Below are 21,542 nucleotides of genomic sequence, written 5' to 3' on the forward strand. Positions count from 1 at the left end.
GTGGAAACTTAGTTGGAAATATACAGATAACAAAACAAAATCTTTTATTAGTCATGCTACCTTTCCAACAACATTTCTAGAGTACTGTCTATCATATTCTAACTTCACATATAAAAATATTCTTGAGAATGTTTTCATTGCCTTTATTGCATTACCACTCTTGACTGACAGTATAGATATAAATATATATAATTTAATAATAATTTAAACAGTCAATTTATACACCGGTACACGAGTGCTAGTGCTGGTTTCCTTGATATCTTGTGGAGACAGGCAGTCCTTCCAATCACAATTCATATTAGGGTTGAAGATGGTCAGAAACACCTTCAACATTTGAATAATAAAATAAATATTAGTTTATGTGGTCATTCTGCATATCTTGTTACTCAGTCCACCTGCATTATACTTCCCTCTAAATACAATGTAACAAAAGGTATTTTGTGTTATGTTGCAAAATCTGATGACATATATATACTAAACATGGCTCAAGTGCAAGATGGATAATACATATTCCGCCTCAAATCCACAGCCATCATAGATATATAATTTGAAAATATTTTACATTTCAATATCATGTAAATGTATTGCTCTTAGTTTCACAGCTATGAACATTACAATTTCTCGGAACGGTATATCACGATAAAATGAGTAATGATATTCATAACTATTAAAGCCAGTGATATATTGTCACAACAGAAGCTTTTGCTCAATGCAATATCATTGCAAACTATGCTAACTTGTATTCATTGGATTGGGCTCTTGTTTAAACACCCAAGCATCTGGTGCTACATATTTGGTCGGCTTGGGTCTTCCATCTTTCATTCCCATGGGTGGTGGCACTACTGGCTGCAAGAGATATTGTATAGCAATTAGATTACACAAAAACGGGTGGAGGGGAGAGATAGACTAAGATGGAAAAGGGGAAGATGAAATGGAGAGAGGAATTCTTTGAAAGGATGAATAAGATTTTACTTCACTCCTTTGGTTTATAACCCTAAAGATATGTCACATAAACTGGAAATACACAGTGGAACCACAGTTTTCCAAAAGTTGATTATATGAAATGTGCAGTTATCTGCAGGGTCTTGCATTTTAGATTAAAATGTAATTATTCAAAAGAAGAAAAATAAATACCTACATACATATACCAAAGGCTTTTTCCCTCTTACAAAGGAGGTAGCCAATAAACAAAGGCATAAAATCCCCCCCCCCCAAATACAATACACTTCCCTCCAGCCTCTACCCTCCCTCTTATCTTGGCACCTCCTGGATGATGGGTCATCCCTGTATCCTGTCCACTGCCCTGGGTTAGAAGCAGTGCCACAAGACAGCACATCCACAGCAAGGCCGCTTCATTAAATCGGCGACCCCCCCCCCCCTCATGCAGAAAAGGAGAAGACGGGGAGAAATCCCTTTGGGCTGCGTAAATTTTTTCTCACACATACTACCTCACCCCCCCCCCCATTCCACCTCATGCATCACATCCCTATACAACCACTTTCCATTCACCCGTCTTCTGTCCTCTCCCCTCTTCCCCAAAGCTCCTTTCACCCCATCCATCCATCTCATCCTAGGTTGCCCCCTCATGTTCACTCCCTCCACATCTGCCTTCCATACCTCTTTTACTAGTCTTTCTTCACTCAGTAAATACAATAACATACATACATATACCAAGGCTTTTTCCCCCTTACTAGGGAGGTAGCCAAAAAGGAAAAGGCATAAAATCATTCCCAACCATTTCATCCCTGAAAACACTCCACATCCCTCCCATCTTAGCACCTCCTAGATGACGGGTCATCCTGCACCCTGTCCACTGCCCTGGGTCAGAAGCAGTGTCGCAAGACACAGCACATCCACAGCAAGGCCGCTTCATTAAATCGGCGACCCCCCCTCTCCGTCCCCCCATATAAAGGAGAGGATGGGGAGAAATCCCTTCGGGCTGCATCAAAATTTTGCTCACACACACTACCTCACCCCCCATCCATTCCACCTCATGCATCACATCTTCCATATACAACCATTCTCCATTCACCCCTGTCTTCTGTCCTCTCCCGTCCTTCCTCAACAGACATTCCCCTCTTCCCCAAAGCCCCATTCACCCCATCCATCCATCTCATCCTAGGACGTCCCCTCATGTTCTCTCCCTCCATATCTGCCTTCCATACCTCTTTTACTAGTCTTTCTTCACTCATTCTTTCCATGTGAATAAATAAAAATATTGTCCACTTGCGAGGCCTGGTGGTTGGTTCAAATAGCTTGCCATTTGTGGAGGTTGTCACATCAACAACAAGGTGACACACACAGATCATGTCCTCCTGCTCAAGTGGCAAGCCACATGGCAATGACTATTATTCAATGCTGTTCCTGGCTGCCAGGTACATGACCAGTTGCGACTTTGAGAGGGGAATTTATGTACTTCTTATTCATTATGGCACCAGTTACCCCTGCTAAGGAAGCTTCAAATAAATGCGTATAGTTTTTGACATAAACTTTGTTTTTAAAAACATTTGTTACCTGTCTGACACGATAATCTCCTGGAGGAAAAGGCGATGCCATTATTGCATGTTGTGGACCAGCCCTTTGAATGGCATAGGCAGGTGGTGGAGGTGGCCCTGGCTGTCTTCTCCAGTCTCGGAAAACCATCGCTATTAACACGAAGAGTCCTCCAAATATCTTTTCAAGGAAGCCAAGAACAGATTGCAGGAAGGGAGTTATGTTACGGATGAAAACACCAGCCTCTTTGAAAAGGCATATTCCAAATCTCCAGGACTGTCGAAGAAAAGTTAAAATGCCCACAACCAATGTCACACACAGGACCACCATGAACCTGAAATCACAAGAAAAGATGACCAAACTCACTTTAGGAAACTAACATAACCACAAATGGGAACTAAACACACACATAAATACCAAAAGGCCTCCTCCCCTATATAATGTGTGTGTGTGTGTGTGTGTGGACTGAAACAAAGCATACAACTTCTGCACCACCATCCCTGTCCCCTACCACACCAGACAATACACAGCCACAGCAAAATCCAACAGCCAGATTTGTTTCATCTCCATGACTTCATTATATGGCAACCAATTCCCTCATCTATTATATACATGGTCAACAACAACAACAAAATCTATTATATACATGCTGCAACTAATGCCCCCTTCACCCAATTCATCTGGCTCATCCATGACCTTCCCCTTAAGTTCATTCCATCCATGTTTGCTTTCCATACCCTTTATTCTTTCCATATGCCCAAACTATCTTAGCACTCTGATGTACCATATCTACTAACTTTTTCCAACTCCACTCTGCATCACCTCTCCACAGTTCCCTCTTTACCCATCTTTGTATAACCTACCATACTTCTCCAACATTTTAATTCAAAGACATTTAGGCTCTACCTTTCTGCATCCTTCAAATTCTTAGTCTCTGTTCCTTGTAGCCATGTGCACACTCACTCTCATACAACTTTTCAGTTCCTTCCCTTATTTGTCAGGGACATAATGCTGTGCCATTGTATGTGCTGTTTCTACATAAGTGTCAATCAATCAATCTGTTGCTCTTAATCTTACTTGCAGAAGACCTGTGGCCTCCTCTTCCTCTCTTAATTTCTTTCCAAAACTTCTTTTAATTTCTTTCAAAATTTTCTGTCATAATCTTACCCCATTTCACATCTGCTCTCCTCTTTGCCTCCTTTATCTTATGCTTTTTCTTTGTACCTCTCATATGATTATCTCGTCCTCTCTTGTAACCAATCTGTGTAAATCAAATAAATGTAGGCTGTTCCCATTGGTAATACCTACTTAAAGGCTTGATGAACATTGTGGGGTGTGACTGTGGCACGAATGGACTTCCAGACGGTAGCCCAATTATAATTCTTGAATTGGTCCATCCAGTCCAACAATAAAGACGAAAACTGGTCCTCTTCATTCTTGTTCCCCTCCTGTCGACGTTTTCTGGTAATTCTGTCCTCACCGTCAGATGGATGTAAGGCTCTAAAATTACATATTTAACAATAAATTAATTAAAAATACAAGCTAGCACAATAAATTCAAATATCATGAAATGTGTAGTTTATTAGCTCTTAAATGAGGAACTGTTTCAATATCACTTTCTTCCCTGAAATCTACTTACCGAACAACACTGAGTTGGACACAAAGACCAAATCGTTCCTCCACTAAGACTTCTTTAACTTGGAACCAGTAATGGCCCAATGCTAATCCTTCCAATCTTACCCACAAACAGTAACAAGGCTGGCTGACTGATGGAGCTGAAAGTAGTACAACAAAATATTATCACTGTCCAATAAACAAGGCATGGTCAATACAAGTTCCTTGCACATACAATTTTCAATCTCTTCTATAGTGAATGCCAGTTTTTCTTGCCTAGCTATTTTATTAAGCTCTGTGGCATTCATTTCAATGAAGGAGTTCCAGCCAACCTTGATTATAGTGAATGAAGTTACAGCCAATCTTGATTAACCTCTTCACTACAATGGCACATTTACAACTTTGTTAACAAGTGCCACAATTTTATTCAGCTTTGGGCACAATCCCATGAAAAGATTAAGGTTATTTCAATTAAACCTAGAAATCAATACAACAGAGAAATCATTCCCAAGACATGTAAGAATTGCACTGGCATGCCTCCATTAAACTACAAAGAATTGGAACGGCAACTAACTATCCAAAATATATCCACCATACAGATGACATGGAGCACCTTACACTGCTGTACACTACATGCATCTAAAGCTTTTTCACCTTAGCCATTCATTCCATTCTAGAACATTCTTCTACACACAACATACTCTTGCTTTCCAAACTCTCTTAGCTTGTCTTTTCAGTCATTCATTCCATATCTCTAAATCACCTCAACACTGTGGTCTACTTTATCAGATGCAACATCAAACCCATTGGTATTAGGAAAGTTGTCAAAACAATTTCATGACCTCCCATCAAGAGGATTAAGCAGTGAGTAACCTTTTTTTGATACTAAAATGCTTCATATTTTGTCAAGACCAGACATTACCCACCCTGGTTTGAATGTAAATTAGTTTCCATTACTTGAGGGCCCATTCAAGTTTGGGTTGAATACAAGTCTACAGTGCATCATTATTATAATACTGATGTATACGTTTTCTATCATTATAAGGAAACATGTGAAATGGATATATCAATAACCAAAAAAATCTCTTACCTGTCATATTGATCCATTTCTTGCCTTCTTGGACACCAGGAAAACATAAAATGACTGCTTTCATTGCTGCCACCATCTGAGTCTCCCATTCATCCACCTCAATTACATCCCGATATGCACCAATGCTTTCAACATATCTTCTTTCTTCAAACCATCCTGAGAAGAGTTGTCCCTCAAGGCATTTCTTTACATAATCCAAAGATCCTGGAGCAAATTTGTTCTTTATTCGTATTTTCTGAAGTGCATCACTTTCTGCAGTTTTCTTTTTGGCAACAACAGCAGTACTTGCTACAGATTTGACAGCTTTTGTACTCCTTCGTCTTGAACCTTTGCTTTTCTCAGAACCATGCACACTTATTTCATCCTCACTCTGCTCAGAGAACTTCCCTCCTTTGTCTCCTGTTATGTCTTCATCAGTTTCTTGCTGATGCTCATCTATTTTCTTAAAAGTCCTTGGCTTTCCCTCTCCAACTACTGAACTAGAACTATCTAAACTTTTTACTGTAGTATCTAATTTAGTCTCATCCCCTATACTGTCCTCACTGTTGTTCTCCGTGTTGTCTTTATCTAAATCAGGAGGTAATTCGCTTGATTCATCTTTGAGTATTTCCTGGTCATTCGTCTCACAATTTGTTTCAGGCACATCAGTTTTTACTTCTTCAATTACCTTTTGAATCTCACTTACATCTTTGCTAATGGTTATCCCCAATTCCCCTTCTCCATTTAAAGCTTCCTCTGAGGCAGTTTCACCAGAAGTTGCTGCTAGCAAGGACTCGTCTTCATCTACAAAAGGGATATTCTTGTCAAAGTCCACATCTCCTGGACTGTCAGCCATTTTGACCAATGTATGAATGCTGAAACAGAAAAAAGATTGAGTAAGCAAATGAATGAGAAAAAAAAAAAAAAAAAGTGGGGGGGGGTGTGTGTGTGTGTGTTGAGCAGGGGATAGGCACGAGTGGAGAATGGTTGTGTATGGATCAAAATTTTATGCAACCTGAGGAGATTTCTCCCTGTTTTCTCAATTTCCTCCAAGAGGGAATGAGGAGGGAGGGTTGCCATGTGAATAAAGCAGTCCTGTTGTGGATGTACTGTGTCTTGCTGCATTGTTTCTGACCCAAGCAGTGGGCATATGACAGGGATGACCTTTTGCCCACTAATAGCTAAAATGAGAGGGAAACTATGGATGGGACTGGGTTCATGGCTTGACTGGCTATCTCCCTAGGGAGAAGCCCTTGGTATATAGTTAGAATAGAAATAAATAAATAAAGAAACGAAGTAAATATGTATTTTGTTTAACATCTCAAATTGATCTCCGAGATGCTAAGATGGTGCTTCCTCACAGAAAACTTTGAAGCAGGGAATTTAATGAAGTATGCCCTAACCATAAACTCACTTGTTTGGCAGGACTGCCACCTATAGCAATGCTCTAGCCCACTCAGCCATTATCAAAATAATATATACATTTATACCAGAGGCCTACTTCAAAGACCAAAAGGCAAAAATAACTATATGCACATAGGGTGCATATGGACAAAATGTAAGACCTAATATATATGTGTAATATGACTACAATAATTCAACTGCAGAAATTAAGATCAAGAAAAGAAATATTTACAGCCTGCTTCAGAAATCAGAAGGACCTCTAAAACTCAAAGAAATGGTTTGAACAGAGATAGGGGGATGGGGGATATGGTGAGGAAAAGTCCTGGTGCTGTCTAACAGCAAGGTTAGGGCGATGTGGTGGGGATCCTAAGGTACAAATTAGGTTTACAATAACTATTACCTCCAGTTTCACTGAACCTGAAGTCCCACAATAGGTGACAAGGGTCCCCAGGCCCTCCCATAGTTCTTTCAAGGAAGAAAATTTGAATTGTTGTCTGTACTGTGTAGGATTGTTTCTATATCACACTGAAAGTAGTACAAAGAAAACAAGTCACTGGTTGTCAGCTCTCCTTATTTGGAAAAGTGGAAGAAATACAGCTGAGAGGCGAGATCTCAGCCCCAGTCTGAGACTGGGTACCAGTTCTGCACCTCCGGATGAAGGTAAGGAGGTGGAAAAGTTATGAAAATGGGTACCAGAAAGAGTGCCTTCCATCTCACAAGACCATTAAAAGCAGGTACTCATCACTGGCCCCTGGTCACATTAATGACTCAAATCGGTTATAGGTATGGCAGCCATGCTCTGAATTTTCATGGCACACTTCTGCACACGATCGAACCGAGTTCCACTTCCATGGCTCTGCCCACCTCAAGTTAGAAATTCAAAATGGCTGATGCTGATGAGCCCAGGTGAAATTTAAATCCGAATCAATTCCATTTGAAGAGTTGCAAAATACAGTTCAAACCAATAAACAAGAACATTATTGTAAGCAATACATTAGGTTTGGTTAGGAAGGTTAGGTTAATGGCTGACCATAATAGTGAATACAGCACAATTGATACAATGTATTCACTATTATGATTGTCTATGAGTACAGTATTGACATAACTGGTGACATTGCATTTGCTAATGCTCAGAACACTGCCATAGTCCTAGCCACGAAAATTCAAAGTACAGCTGCCTCACCAATATCCTGCGTGTTCATGACTAGGTTATGTTGGGTTCATAAACTTGTATGAAATTTACTGAACTTTTTAGGCACACATATTTTCCCCTATCACATCCCCATTAGTAATCAAGACTAGCCTCCAATGTCCCACATTTCTACATACTGCTAGAAAATCAAGTTCTTTGACATTTCACTACTAATGTATTAGTATTAGAAGGGTTCCTTTTCACATATAAATGAATGGGCACACCAATGATAGTCTTGGTAATATGGTATAAACAAAACTAATATGATGAATAATGGTGGCAATTTTCTATATTCTTCAATACTCAAGACTAAGACTTGACAACAACAGTTGTCAAAGAATTTCTCTTTGAAGAATTCAACTCTTGGTAAGCTCACCTAAGGTGGGCCTCTGCTGCGATAGATCAACTCGAACTCCACCATTGTGTAGGCTGTCGAGGCAGTTTGCAGCAGTGCTGGGTTCTCCCAGTATTGGGGGCTCGTCAGGTATTATTGCTAACCACCTGTCCAGCTGATGCTTGAAAATCCTTTGCAACTTTTTGTCTTCCTAACTGAACACACGTGTGCACACACATAATGCAGAGTACTGCTCTTTTCTGGAACACTATGATTGTATTTCTAAACACAAACATGTTGATTTTCTTTAGCAGCTTACAAGTTCAAACCTGTCACAGTAATCTTGCACATACTGCCACCATATTAATCTAATTGAGCCATGGCAGATGGAGGTAAGGAGGATAGAGTCCTATGTAACCCCATGTGTCTGGGATAACAAAGCCCTTTTATTTATGAGAAAGATTAGTTTCTATTTCAGAAATAGTGTGGGAAGGGGGGGGTGATCCAGTCAAATGACTTGCATAACACATTCCAACTTGTAAACGAGTCAGGTATTCACTCAAATTTGAAATTTGGTTGATTTCCTGCACTTTTCCTGCACAAGTACATTTACAATAAACAACAAATGAAACAATTAGGCCTACTGGTGGGTGCGAGTCCATTAACCTGTTGAGAGGAGTGCCGTCGCCTACGAGTTTTATTATAATTCCAGACTTTATTCTACTGTAAGAAACCACTTCTCATAGAAGTTGTGGCATAACCAAGCTTCTATGGTGTGGGACAACATTCAAAGCATAAACCTAGCTAGTTAATGCCAGACGATTTCATTTTGTTAGAAAAAAATCCAATGCTCAAAGGATTCACGTACAAATTCCTCACATAAATGAATGCTGGTCATAAAAGTTATGCCCGATACATAAATTCACCTCAAGTTCAAAATATTAAACTACAATCCCCATTATTCTTACATACAAGTCCAAATTATATGCTCAGAGGAGGAAATTCGGCTTCCACTGCTTACCTTCGAGTCAGAATATAGCCATGTTTCTAAGTGTTTAACTTGCCAAGTTATATCCGACCTGCACACTACCTTCGTGACTCGAACACTGTCGTTCCATTTTGGTTATTTGTTTGTACTCGTCTGTGATAAGCAAGACCTGGTCAAATTTTGCTGGTATTAGAACACATAAAACTAATAAGGCGTACCTGAAAAATTTATATGCATACTGACTTTTAAAATATTACCTTTATATAATTTCTTATAAATAAATAGCCCAAAGGTCACGTGTCTACTTGTGTAATCGTCTATCCCTCATTCTCAAGTTCTTTTAGATGTTCCATGACCTTAGTCCCAATGTTATTTTAATTTAGACTTCCATTTTATCATGTTATGTGTTGTTCATACTTTTACATATTCACTTTATTATATAATGATTGACGTATGAGCAATAAAGACAATAAAACTTCCCCAAAGTAAACTTTGCGTGCATTTGCGGAACAATTGGTGATATAAGGTTTAATTCCGATAGTGATACTTCAGCGTTTGAGTTCAAGAGATATAACTGAATATATCTAGTCAAAGAAATGGAACAAAACATTGGGTATAAATTACAAGGTTGCTGTAGATCACCGATACAATGTTCGTGACACCAGTGAATTTGACCTTTCCGGTAATCAATTAGGACAAGTGTGAATAGCTTTGAATTGATTTAGCTAAAGTAAATACAATCAACTTAAGGTTACGAGAATAAATGTCTTGGTAGCGAATATCGATTTTGTTAAGCTAGATTTTAGCTTCTTGCATTGGTAAGTACATACTGCCTACCAATATATCTAATTCAGTAGTAAGAATTTTCGTTCTTCTTTTAACCCATTAAACTCCGATGACAAGATTCTTGTCATTTGGTCAAATAAAACAAAAAATCATACATACATACATATACCAAGGCTTTTTCCCCCTTACAAGGGGGGTAGCCAAAAAGGAAAAGGCATAAAATCATTCCCACCCATTCCATCCCTGAATACACTCCACACCCCTCCACCCTCCCTCTTATCTTAGCACCTCCTGAATGACGGGCCATCCCTGCACCTTGTCCACTGCCCTGGGTCAGAAGCAGTGTCGCAAGACACAGCACATCCACAGCAAGGCCGCTTCATTAAATCGGCGACCCCCCCTCTCCGTCCCCCCATTGCATAAAATGAGAGGACGGGGAGAAATCCCTTCGGGCTGCGTCAAATTTTGCTCACACATACTACCAGGTCAGACCGTTTGAATTATTGTGCGCAGCTCCTGACGTCATTAGGCTGGGTCCGTTTTCTCTTTGTGAAACACTGAAGAAAACTGTGAAACGCCAAGGAAGACAGGAACTATAATATTTTATATATATATATATATATATGTATTATATATTATATATATATATATATATATATTATATATCATATATATTATATATTCATATATATAGACAGGAACTATAATATTTTATATATTTTTATATATTATTTGTCAGAATATAACTAATTGCGTGGAGCGGTGCGAGCGAAGGCAACGACATTCCCAAACGACGCACCAGCTTCAATTGACAGCTATAGGACCCGCGAACCCCACTTTGAACAGCCAGGTGACGTTCACGGGCCCGCTGCGCCAACTCCCTCGAAATTCGGTCGGAAGTGGTTAGACCTTATATCCTTAGATCTTGCATACTACCACACATACGTCAGTCCTCGCGCGAAGCGATTACTGACGTCATATTTTTCTGGTGTTTGATCAAACATTTTGGTGTTTTATGATTTTTTGTTTTATTTGACCAAATGACAAGGAATATTGTCATCGGAGTTTAATGGGTTAAGGCGCGAGATTGGCCAAAAAGACGGAAGTGCTGGTAAATTAGAATATTTCTTTGTCGTAAACGCAGTGAAAAAATTGTCAATTTGTCGGAACACCCATCTCAATTTAATTGAGATGGGTGTTCCGAGATTGTTTCTAGGGTGATATTACTGTTATTATTATTGCCATTATTTTCATTACTATTATTATTAATATTATTGTTACACTAGGTAACACTAGTTTTGTTTCTTTAAATGTCTAGTGTTTCTACGGTTGTTTTATATCCTGATTTCAGAAATACCGTTCAAAATTGCATAGTATTGATATTTCAAAAGATAATTGAGGTTTTATCTACAAAACAAACTATACTGAACTATAGTACAATATATTTAGCATATTCATGTCGTCTATAATTAGTAGCTAATATTATCCTTGTATTCCTTTTTTAAACTAATGAGAAAATGTAAGTATAAGCATGTGATACGGTTATAAGAGCCCGATAGAAGTGCACTGTGATCTTTACCCACCAGTGACCATATATAGTTGCCCATCATAGCAGCTAGTGTCCCATCTTCCTTAGTATCTTTTCTCCATTGCATTATGTCCTGATGCATCCTCTCACCATGCTCTTCACTCCCCCAAGTTTTCACGAAAAATCCTTATGTGAATGAAAAAAAGTGCACCTTAAATGATTTTTTTTTTTTTGCGAGCTGCTTGTAGTTTGGGTCTTTATTATAACCAAGGAATCCATTACCCATACCTCGAAATGCACACCACGCCTCTCTTTCGACATCACTTATTGCATTCTCAAGTTGCATTGATTTCAACATTTTCCTTACTTGCGGACCAGTAAATATACCACCCTAACTTTGGCCCCTGATAGTTTGGAAAGAGTAGACGAATATCTTAAAACGCTTTAACATAAGAACATAAGAAATAAAGGAGACTGCAAAAGACCATAAGGCCTACACTAGGCAGCTCCGTATCCATCACCACCTGTCATCCCCATCCATAAAGTTGTCTAATCGTTTTTTAAAACAACTGATAGTTTCAGCGCTTACTACATGGTTACTAAGTTTACTCCATTCATCGACCACCCTATTAGTAAACCAATTCTTGCCTATTTCCTTCTTAAATCTAAATTTGTCCAGTTTATACCCATTACTGCGAGTCCTGCCCTGTTGTTTTATTATGATGACCTTGTTTGCATCACCCTTGTTATAGCCTTTGATCCACTTGAACACTTCTATTAGATCACCCCGCACTCTGCGTCTTTCCAGAGAGTGTAAGTTTAGGTGCCTAAGCCTCTCTTCGTAAGGCAAATTTCCGAGTCCTTGTATCATTTTGGTCATTCTTCTCTGTACTGATTCTAGTGAATTTACGTCCATTCTGTAGGACGGAGACCAAAACTGTACCGCATAGTCTATCGCTAGATAGAGTTTAATAATTACCTCTGCACTTCTCTTCGTTACCGTCCTAGCAATAAAACGTAATGATCTGTTAGCTTTATTTCTGGTGCTAATACACCGTTTCCTTGTTTTAAGGTCCGGACTCACCAAACTCCCAAGTCCTTCTCGCACTCAGATTTTTCTGTAAACGTGTTATCTAAGCTGTATCTATTTTCGGGGTTGTGTAGCCCTACGTTTAACACGCTACACTTAGAGATATTGAAGTTCATTTGCCATTTCACCGACCATGTTAAACAGCTTATTAAGGTCATCCTGCAGAATCTGGGCGTCGTCTCCTGACCTAATTAGGCGTCCTATTTTAGTGTCGTCCGCAAACTTACTAACATCACTATTTAACCCTTCGTCTAAGTCGTTTATATACATAATGAACAACAAGGGACCCAAAACCGAGCCCTGGGGGACCCCGCTAGTAACATTGCCCCACCTAGATTTTATTCCATTTATGGTGACCCGCTGTTTTCTGTTACTAATCCAAGCTCTATTCCATTCTAACACTTTTCCTCCTATGCCATGGGCTTTGATTTCCCACCATGATCTAATGCTTTCACAAACTATTTGACCAAACCTAGCTTTATATGAAGTGGGCGTATAGCAACACTTTGGCATGATTTACAAGAGACTGTCTAGTAACATTGAGTTTTCCTGGCTGAAAGTCATCGAGGGGGTAACTCCACTTTTTGGTAGTGTTCATTATGAGTTCGACTGTCCCATATACAAAGAAAACATGAATACTTGGTGGACCCACCCTGCAATCCAAATAAGAAGGCGAGTATTTTAAAATCACCACAAACGTCCCATTTAAACTCATCATAGTTTACCTTCTCGAGAAGACATTTTACGTTGTCATAATCTTCCTTCATCTGTACTGAGTATGCTATAGGCAGGGATGGATAATTCCCATTATGTAGTAAAACAGCTGTGAAGCTTTTTGTAGAACCGTCAGTGAACAGCCGCCATTGTTCAGGGTTATGATCAATTCATATAGCTGTAAATAAGTCATTAATATCTTCGCAGAAGCAGAGATCCTCACTTATATCAAAATATACTTCGAATTCTTCACGGAGCTTCCTGTATACTGTTGATCTACAGTCCTCTCCTAACAGATTCTATTCACTCAGTCTGGATGCTAAAAGCTCAGCTCCTGACTTAGTGAGGCCCAAGTCCCTGAAATTTTCACCCATTTCTTCATTGTCACAACCTTTCCACTCTCTTGATAAGACCTCCATCATACCCTCTAATTGAAAAAAAAAATGATCAACTGGAATATAAATACGAATTGTATGTGTAATCGCATTATAATAAAACAGCTAGATGTCTGGAAGATTTCAATATTGATTCTATTACAAAGAATAGAGTTCATATTTTGATAAGATTTATTTACATTTTCTGGTGGCCGTGGAACCAGTAACATATCATGTGGCACAGGTGCAATAGAGGATAAAATGCAAGGATATGGAAGGGATTTTCTTTCCTTAGCTTGTCTGTCCTTTGATACGTCAATCATCCAAAAGTAGCAATCATCGTGATGATTTTTTAGCTCTCACCAAACTCTCGGTACAGCAAATGGCATTGTTTTTCTTGCACCTCACAGCCATGCGTCTAAATTTGATCGATAACTTCCACATATCACATGAGGTTCCAATGGTTTTTCTTGGTCACCCATACTCATTTCGAAATAGTCTATAAGCAATCAGGTACTTCGTACCTTTCACAATTTTATGTGATACATGCTTAGGTCCAACATAGAAACCACACACATAACAGAATGAATCTGGTGAATTCCTGCACCCTCTTGTATCCATGGTCAAGAACGTCAATATTCATAGTGTAAACCTGAAAAAAGAGAATATCATAAACGACAATATGTTTTCCGTAATACGTACATTTCTTCATGTTAGTGTAATTTTCTGTATCACCAAAACGGTTGATGGTAGAAGAAAAACAAGTACATAATAGGAACCAGCGCAAAAGTTTGCGTAGGAAACATTAAACAAATTAAAAGAAACAAAAATTATGTACATACATACATACATATAAAAATTATGTAAAAAAAAAAATATTACCCAGTGCTGTCATCAGTTATCATCATCATCATTATTGCTGTGATTATTACTATTATCATAACTAAATTATTATATTCATTATTATTTCTCTTATCATCGTTCCATCAGTCGATATTCGCAAAGCAAGATGACTAGGCATAGGAGAGAAAAATCCCAGACCCTTTCACTCTCATCACACTCTTTCTTGCTTAACCTCTGTGAAAGTTTCATCCTCTTAATTTTCCCCACGGTTTTACAGGCTCATTCCCCATTGCATCAAATCTCATAAACGTACCACACCGTCTCAAGTTAACTTGTTCTGTCCTGTCTCCTTGTCCAATCATCGTGAATCCTGTTGTCCCTGACTGTCGTGCTGTATTTCATAACTGTAAATAGCTCTCACTCACCTCATATCCACGACTTCTCTCTCTCTAGTTCCCCAACACCAGAGGAAACAAAAATAAATTAATAAACAAACAAATAGATAATCAAGTAAAGCAAAGAAGACGGAATAACTGAAGTATTTAGGAACCGGGCAGGATGATATGACGTCACTCTAGCCCTGCATTCCTGCACATGAACAGACCGGAGCATTAAACGTGACGTCACGTCACTTCGAAGCAGCGGAGTAACGGATCTTGCGTGCGATCCAGTTTCGATGGTGGTGGCGACAGTTAGAGGGAGATAAGATTTCAATGCTCCATTAAGATCAGTTAAGCTTGTATTTTGGTGAGAATGACCACAATTTCATATCGATTTATTCATTTCCTGACTTTATGAAGGGGTGATTATGCCTGCGACACTGTATGGGGCGGAGGCTTGGAATTTAAGGAAGCCAAAAAAAAAAAAAAAAAAAGAAAGATAAATTTGAATGTGTTTGAAATGAATTGGGATAACGAGGATGTATAGAGTGAGGCGAGAAGGAGAGCGGGGTAGGAAAAGGAGCTGGTAGATGAGGTTTATGAAAGAATATTGGGATGGTTTGGGCATATGGAAAGAACGAGGGAAAAAAGATTAATAAAAAAATGTGGAAGGCAGAACCGAACAGTGTGAACTTGGGGGAAAGACCGAAATTGAGATGGATGGATGGATGGGGTGAAGGGAGCCTTGGGTAAAATAGGAGGAATGTCTGTTCTGCAGGGAAGGGAGAAGGCAAGATATAGGTGTGAGTGGAGAAAGTTTGTGAATGGACGTTTGATTGACGCTGTTCAATTTTTTTCACCCCGTCTTCTCTACGCGTAAAGGGACGAAGAAGGAGGGTCGCCACGTAAATGAATGGGTGGGTGTAAACCAGCTTCGGCTGCCGGGTATTGGTGTGGATTTACTATGTATTGCTGCATTGCTAAGATATGAGGGAAATCAATGGGTGTTGGATGGGTCAGGGTGGGTGTATGCCATGGCAGGCGACCTCCCATATAAGGGAAAGAAACCTTTGGTATACTGATAGACACCGTTATATGCAGAAGCCCTCAAACTGTCATACCCATCTCGTTATATCACAAAAGCATTACCAATTGTCTTTAGATTAGGGTGTCATACAGCATTCTTAAGTTTGGAAACTTCTCTCTCAAAATGAATAAGTAAATAGATAAATGAATAAAAGAATGAATAAAAACACATATCATTTTATAATATAAAATAATATAAGACAAGAACAAAATAAATATTGGTAAATTTTCGCTTTTACCCCAGCACTGGTGAAGACGACTTGAATTTGCGGCAATGGCGGTTGAAAGTATCATGCCTAAAGGATGACTCGGCCGTAATGGCAGACATGATTTCATGGCGACACGTCAGCCTATCGGACGTCACAACCACCGACGTAGAATTCAAAGAGCAAATAGATAATTATGATAAGAACTGCCTTGCTGAGGACGAAGCTTTCTGAATATTTTCTTCAACTCGGTGTCATATTTCCAATATTTCGTTCCAGTTCTCCCCACGTTATTTATTCTGGATAGGGAGACTACGGAAGTGAAGCGACAAAAAAAATTGATAAATCCAATAAACCCAGTGTTACATACATACATACATACATACATACATACATACATACATACATACATACATACATACATACACACACACACACACACACACACACACACACACATATATATATATATATATATATATATATATATATATATATATATATATATATATATATATATATATATAGATATATATATATATATATATATATATGCATACATTCATTACATAAAGGGGGCCTAGCCAAGGTATACTCCCTACCTTCACCCATCCAACATTTTTGCATTGTCCCAATTTATCTCCTTGTGGATGAAGGGTTACCCCTGTCTCCCGCCCACTGCTCGGGTCAGAAGCAATGTAGCAAGACCTAGCACATCCACAACAGGCCCTGACAACCGTAGCTGGTTATTTAATGACTTCGGAATTGGCAATGCTGTCTGTACCTACTTCTCATTCAACCTTTCTTGACAGCTTAGGACATTATCTCTTGCCTATCTCTTACCTGGTTTGTATGCATGGTGAAAATAGTCTAAATTCTTTAGATTTTCTAATATCCTATCTGAGTTCTCATCAGTTCCCCGCATAGTTAAAGAAAACAAGACTAAACTTTTTTGGTAGTCACCTTCTGGTTTCTTTTTTCATATTTGGTATCAGTTTAGTAACTCGCCGTTGTCCTCTCTCTAGTATGTTACTGTCGTTAGTGAGATTCGGGAAACATGCAGGATGAGAAGATGGTTGATGGCAGCTGAAATTTTGATGTCAAGACATGGTCCTATTTATTTTCTCTGAACCAGACATACAAGAGGAGTCTAAAGACTTTCATCTCGTGAACACATACTTTCTGTATGACACTAGTGTTTTTCCACCCTTTTTCTATCACAATTGTATTTTTTGTTGGTGTTCTCATGTCATCAATAGATGTATGTCATATTCTCATGACGAAAACACGTAATTCAAGACTAAAATACTTCAGTGTTTGTCTTTGGAAATACTATTATTCATCTATTCATCAATTCATCATCTATCAATATATATATATTATATATATATATATATATGTATATACATATATATATATATATATATATATATATACATATATATATATATGTATATATATATACATATATATATATATACATATATATATATATACATATATTTATATATATATATATATATATATATGTATATATATACACAATACACATATACATATATTATGCAAGAGTCAGCCAAAGCACTCACCTTTTATTTCCTTCCACTGGGGAACGCAAAACGCAGACTTTCCTTCCTGACACTTCCCTTGCCTGTGACTGTGATTCTAACCAAACTGTTGTTTCAAATTTTCCTGGCAAATTTTGATTTTTTTTAATCAGTCACTACCCTTGTTATTTTTTGCACTAATGTAAAATGTCTCCAATTATCAACTATCATACTTGGCATATCAGAGGTAATTTTTATGGGTGTCTATCAAGATTCACAACGCGACCTCTATCACTTGTAAAAAATACAGGTTACTGAAACTTCGTCCACGTGTTCAATGCCATGCATATGAATAATTACTTCCTTAGCTCCCGAACAGGCACATCGGAACTAAATAAAGTGATCTGGAAGGAAGGACAATCTTTGCTTTGTCTATAAATGGTATTTAGTACTGCTTTAGTCTATGTGGGGCTGAGGGGGATGGGTGGGTTGGGTAATCCTGGATTCATCTCAAGTTTCTCACAAGGATTATTTTCCCCTGAAAACATATTTTGTGAAGACTTCTCGGTAGTATATGTGTTGCACATTAGAATAGAAAACTATAGGTGTTGGAGTGAATATGTATTGGTACTGGGAGGTCGGTGCAAAGGTTATGGGGCCTCTTGGGCATATGCAGTGGTTGGAAGGGCCCCAAACATTCCCGAGGATGGCTTTTACCTATCGATTTAGACTAGTTTTCCGTCAGTTTGTTGCATTTCATTATTATGAATATAATCTTTTACAATATTTGTACAGTGCACTGTGAATGCATTAGTAACCATAACTCTAATATTAGTTTTGTTTCTTATTTTCCTATGTGTTTACTTAATTGTTGAATTTTTAATTTTTAATTTTGTACATAAATTGCATGTTTTCGAGAGGTGGGTGTCGACCAGGTAGATTCTGTACCCACTCGATCAGGCCGTGAGAATTCTTTGTTTATCATAAATAAGAGAACAGGAAGACTGACACCATACTTGGAATATAAATGTATTGGCGACATTTCCTCTGTCGCCTTCGTGCAAAAGAATGCATATACATTTTAGCGTCTACTTTCCCTCATTGAACCCCCCTCCCCTTGACCTTCGTGAATTCACCTCTTCGGCGCGATAGTCTCCAAGGAAAAAAAAAAAAAAAAACTCTGTATGTCGACAACGGAATACATTCGTCCATCTGTGCAACCTCTGGAACGCTGTCACTGGTTGTATTATAGTCAGACCATACCTCTGTCGGCCACAGCAGTATGGAGTCATAGCAGTAAGATGCCTGAGCTGCAGAAGAGGAGGTGGTGATGGAGCTTCGAAGGGATAAGGGAATCAAGGACGTATAGGGGAGATTGAGTGGCTGAGTCGACGTGGGCTTGAACCTTGGCCTGATAACATGTGCTATATTATGAGATAACACCACATATTCTAGCTGCCTCCAATGTCATTGTGCTTATCTTGTACGGTAACGCCAGACATTATTATTTCAGTTATTCAATCTGGTATCACTTTAGTCGATTCAGTGCAGCTATAGATTACTTCGTCTTAACCCCTTCTGTTCCGGGTGGCATTTTTATTCCCTTTTATTCCAACTACCGCTAGATTATTTAATCTATTTCTGTGACAACCCTCCCTCGGCACCTAAAGGGCTGTAGCTTATCTTTATGAAGTCCTTATGCCCTAGGTGGGGTATTCCTAATAGCCTGGTTATCATCAGGCTATCTTATTCAATTCCGTGGGACCCATTCGGTAGCGAAGGGGTAGGGGATGACTGACTCAAACTGCATTTGAACGTCTTTAACAGTTAAGCTTGAGGAAATAATTAATCCATTAATTATTTACAAGCAAAACCATTGCACTAAACGAAGCTAACAAAAATATATATACTAATTCACTCATTCGTTCATATATCAAAATACCTCTTCCGCGTTATAAGAGATATCAGGGAGGTGGCTAGCCAAGGCACTTCACCCATCCCTCACTCAATCAACACCCTTTTGTTTTCTCTTCTATTTTAGCTCCTTGTGGATGGAGAGCCATCCTTACTCCCCTGCCCTCTGCCTAAGTTAAAAGCAACGCAGCAAGACACAACATCTCTAAAGTTGGTTTACCCCCATCGTTCCATTTACAAGGCAACCTTCCTTCCTCGTCCACCCACCATATAATGAAGCGACAGAAGTTGTAATTAAAACTATGCATTGTACATATCGAGGCCTCTTGAATTGAATCTAGCTGTCCTTACCCTATTTCTATGAATATTATTTTCGCCTTGTTTATCAATCCTTTTCCCATTCCGATTTACGAGGAAGCGTACTTGTGTATTGTCGTGTCATTTAAAAATACAATCGTGTATTATTTCACAAAAACATGTCGTAGTTCTATGAAGAAATACAATGTCCTAAGATTGTGTATTTCACATTGATAGACATTACGTGGTCTGCAGTTATCGTTCATCACTGACGTTGCATTTTTATTGTCCATTTTTCGTTTACTCCTGACAACGAATTAAGTTCAAATCAAACCTCTCTACGATGGAGGGCATTCATGATGTTGTGATTCATCACCATGGCCTTGGAACACGTGTTGGTCTCGTGATCGACAGCTGTTACCTTCCCGGATGAGAGATCAAAGCTCGTATAAGGCCCGACTTGCCGGTAATGCTGTGATCACACACACGCACACACACACAACTCCTTGCCCACCAGAGTTGGAGTGCCGGCTCGCAGTGAAGCGATGCTGAAATCTATTCAGCCCTGGGTGGGATTCGAACTCGGATCTCCGAACCAGCGTTCGAGAACGGTACCACTGTGCCGTCGAGTCGTGACTTTTATCAGGTAACTTTAGTGACCTGAGGACAGGACCCCATAATTGAAGGGGTTAAACTATTTCAGTTAAGCCCCAAAGCACGACGGTCTTTATACACTTTGCTCTGGCTAAAGCGTCAATCTATTCTTGTGTTTAAAGGAGATGAGAACGTGGAGTTTCACTGTCGTCTGGGGAGTTTTAAGGTGTTATCACTCTAGGCTATTTTTCCTCCAACTGTTGGAGCAGATTTGCAGCCCGCAGCTTCCGGGAAGGAATCTGATATGCACGAGGAAAGTAATTTTCCCTCAGCATATCAAATGACATTCTATATATATATATATATATATATATATATATATATATATATATATATATATATATTTTTTTTTTTCTTTTTCTTTTAGAAAACAATATAGCACATCATAGTGATTTTACGGCGGGAAAAGTGTTGGAGGTGGGTGGTACCGATAATGAATCGGAGGTTGGAGGAATGATGACCCAGTGTGATCACCCCTTTTGGTCGAATGTTTTGGACCTTGCCTGACACGACGAGAACACACGCCCACATCTGCCAGGGCCTGTCACTGTTGACATTTACAAGGATATAAATACGTCGGTCTTTCATCCAAGGACCTTGGCAACGGCCCCAACAAGCAAACTTTTCCCAATTTAGAGTCAAGATATGAGATTAGGTCTATTTTTTCTTCTTCTTGTGTTTTGAATATGGTTCTCTGGCCCGTTTGCTTGAAAGACTTTTTCCTCCGACCTGTTGGTGTGACGTAGTAGTCACGTGACGAATGGGAGTGGCCCACAGAGTTATAGGTAGATAGATTATACATCTGTAATTTCCGTCACACTGACAAAAATTAGATTCGCCCAAGTATTATAAGAATGCACAAAATACAGTAAAACGCAAAACATAAAAATCCACATTGAAACACAAATATCAGAACATAACGCATCATGAGTGCAGGCTACCATTACAGGGACAAGTGGCAAGGAATCCTTGTAGCTAGAAGAGCCATTTTTTAAGTCTAATAAAAATTATGTGCTGTTGGAGCCGCAA

At 38.9% G+C, this 21,542-nt stretch overlaps 1 protein-coding gene across 1 annotated transcript; it reads right to left on the minus strand.

Annotated features, from left to right (window-relative positions):
- Positions 1–27: 27 nt before the first annotated feature.
- On the minus strand, positions 28–17,747 carry LOC143036929 (uncharacterized). The gene is made up of 6 exons (XM_076204931.1): positions 17,691–17,747; positions 5,198–6,051; positions 4,133–4,268; positions 3,802–3,993; positions 2,515–2,827; positions 28–846 (listed from the first exon to the last, which is right to left on the minus strand). The coding sequence occupies exons 2-6, from the start codon at positions 6,030–6,032 to the stop codon at positions 733–735; spliced, it is 1,590 nt and encodes a 529-aa protein (XP_076061046.1). The 5' UTR covers positions 6,033–6,051; positions 17,691–17,747; the 3' UTR covers positions 28–732.
- Positions 17,748–21,542: the final 3,795 nt, after the last annotated feature.

Source organism: Oratosquilla oratoria, chromosome 21 (genome assembly GCF_046742065.1).
Source record: "Oratosquilla oratoria isolate Oo_2021 chromosome 21, ASM4674206v1, whole genome shotgun sequence".
NCBI classification, from domain to species: domain Eukaryota; kingdom Metazoa; phylum Arthropoda; class Malacostraca; order Stomatopoda; family Squillidae; genus Oratosquilla; species Oratosquilla oratoria.

Coding starts and splice junctions, on each gene's coding strand:
- LOC143036929 (XM_076204931.1), bottom strand. CDS start 6,032: ATGGCTGACAGTCCAGGAGATGTGGACTTTGACAAGAATATCCCTTTT. Junction 3,994..4,132: donor GTCCAACTCAGTGTTGTTCG/GTAAGTAGATTT, acceptor ATGTAATTTTAG/AGCCTTACATCCATCTGACG. Junction 847..2,514: donor GAGATTATCGTGTCAGACAG/GTAACAAATGTT, acceptor TATCTCTTGCAG/CCAGTAGTGCCACCACCCAT.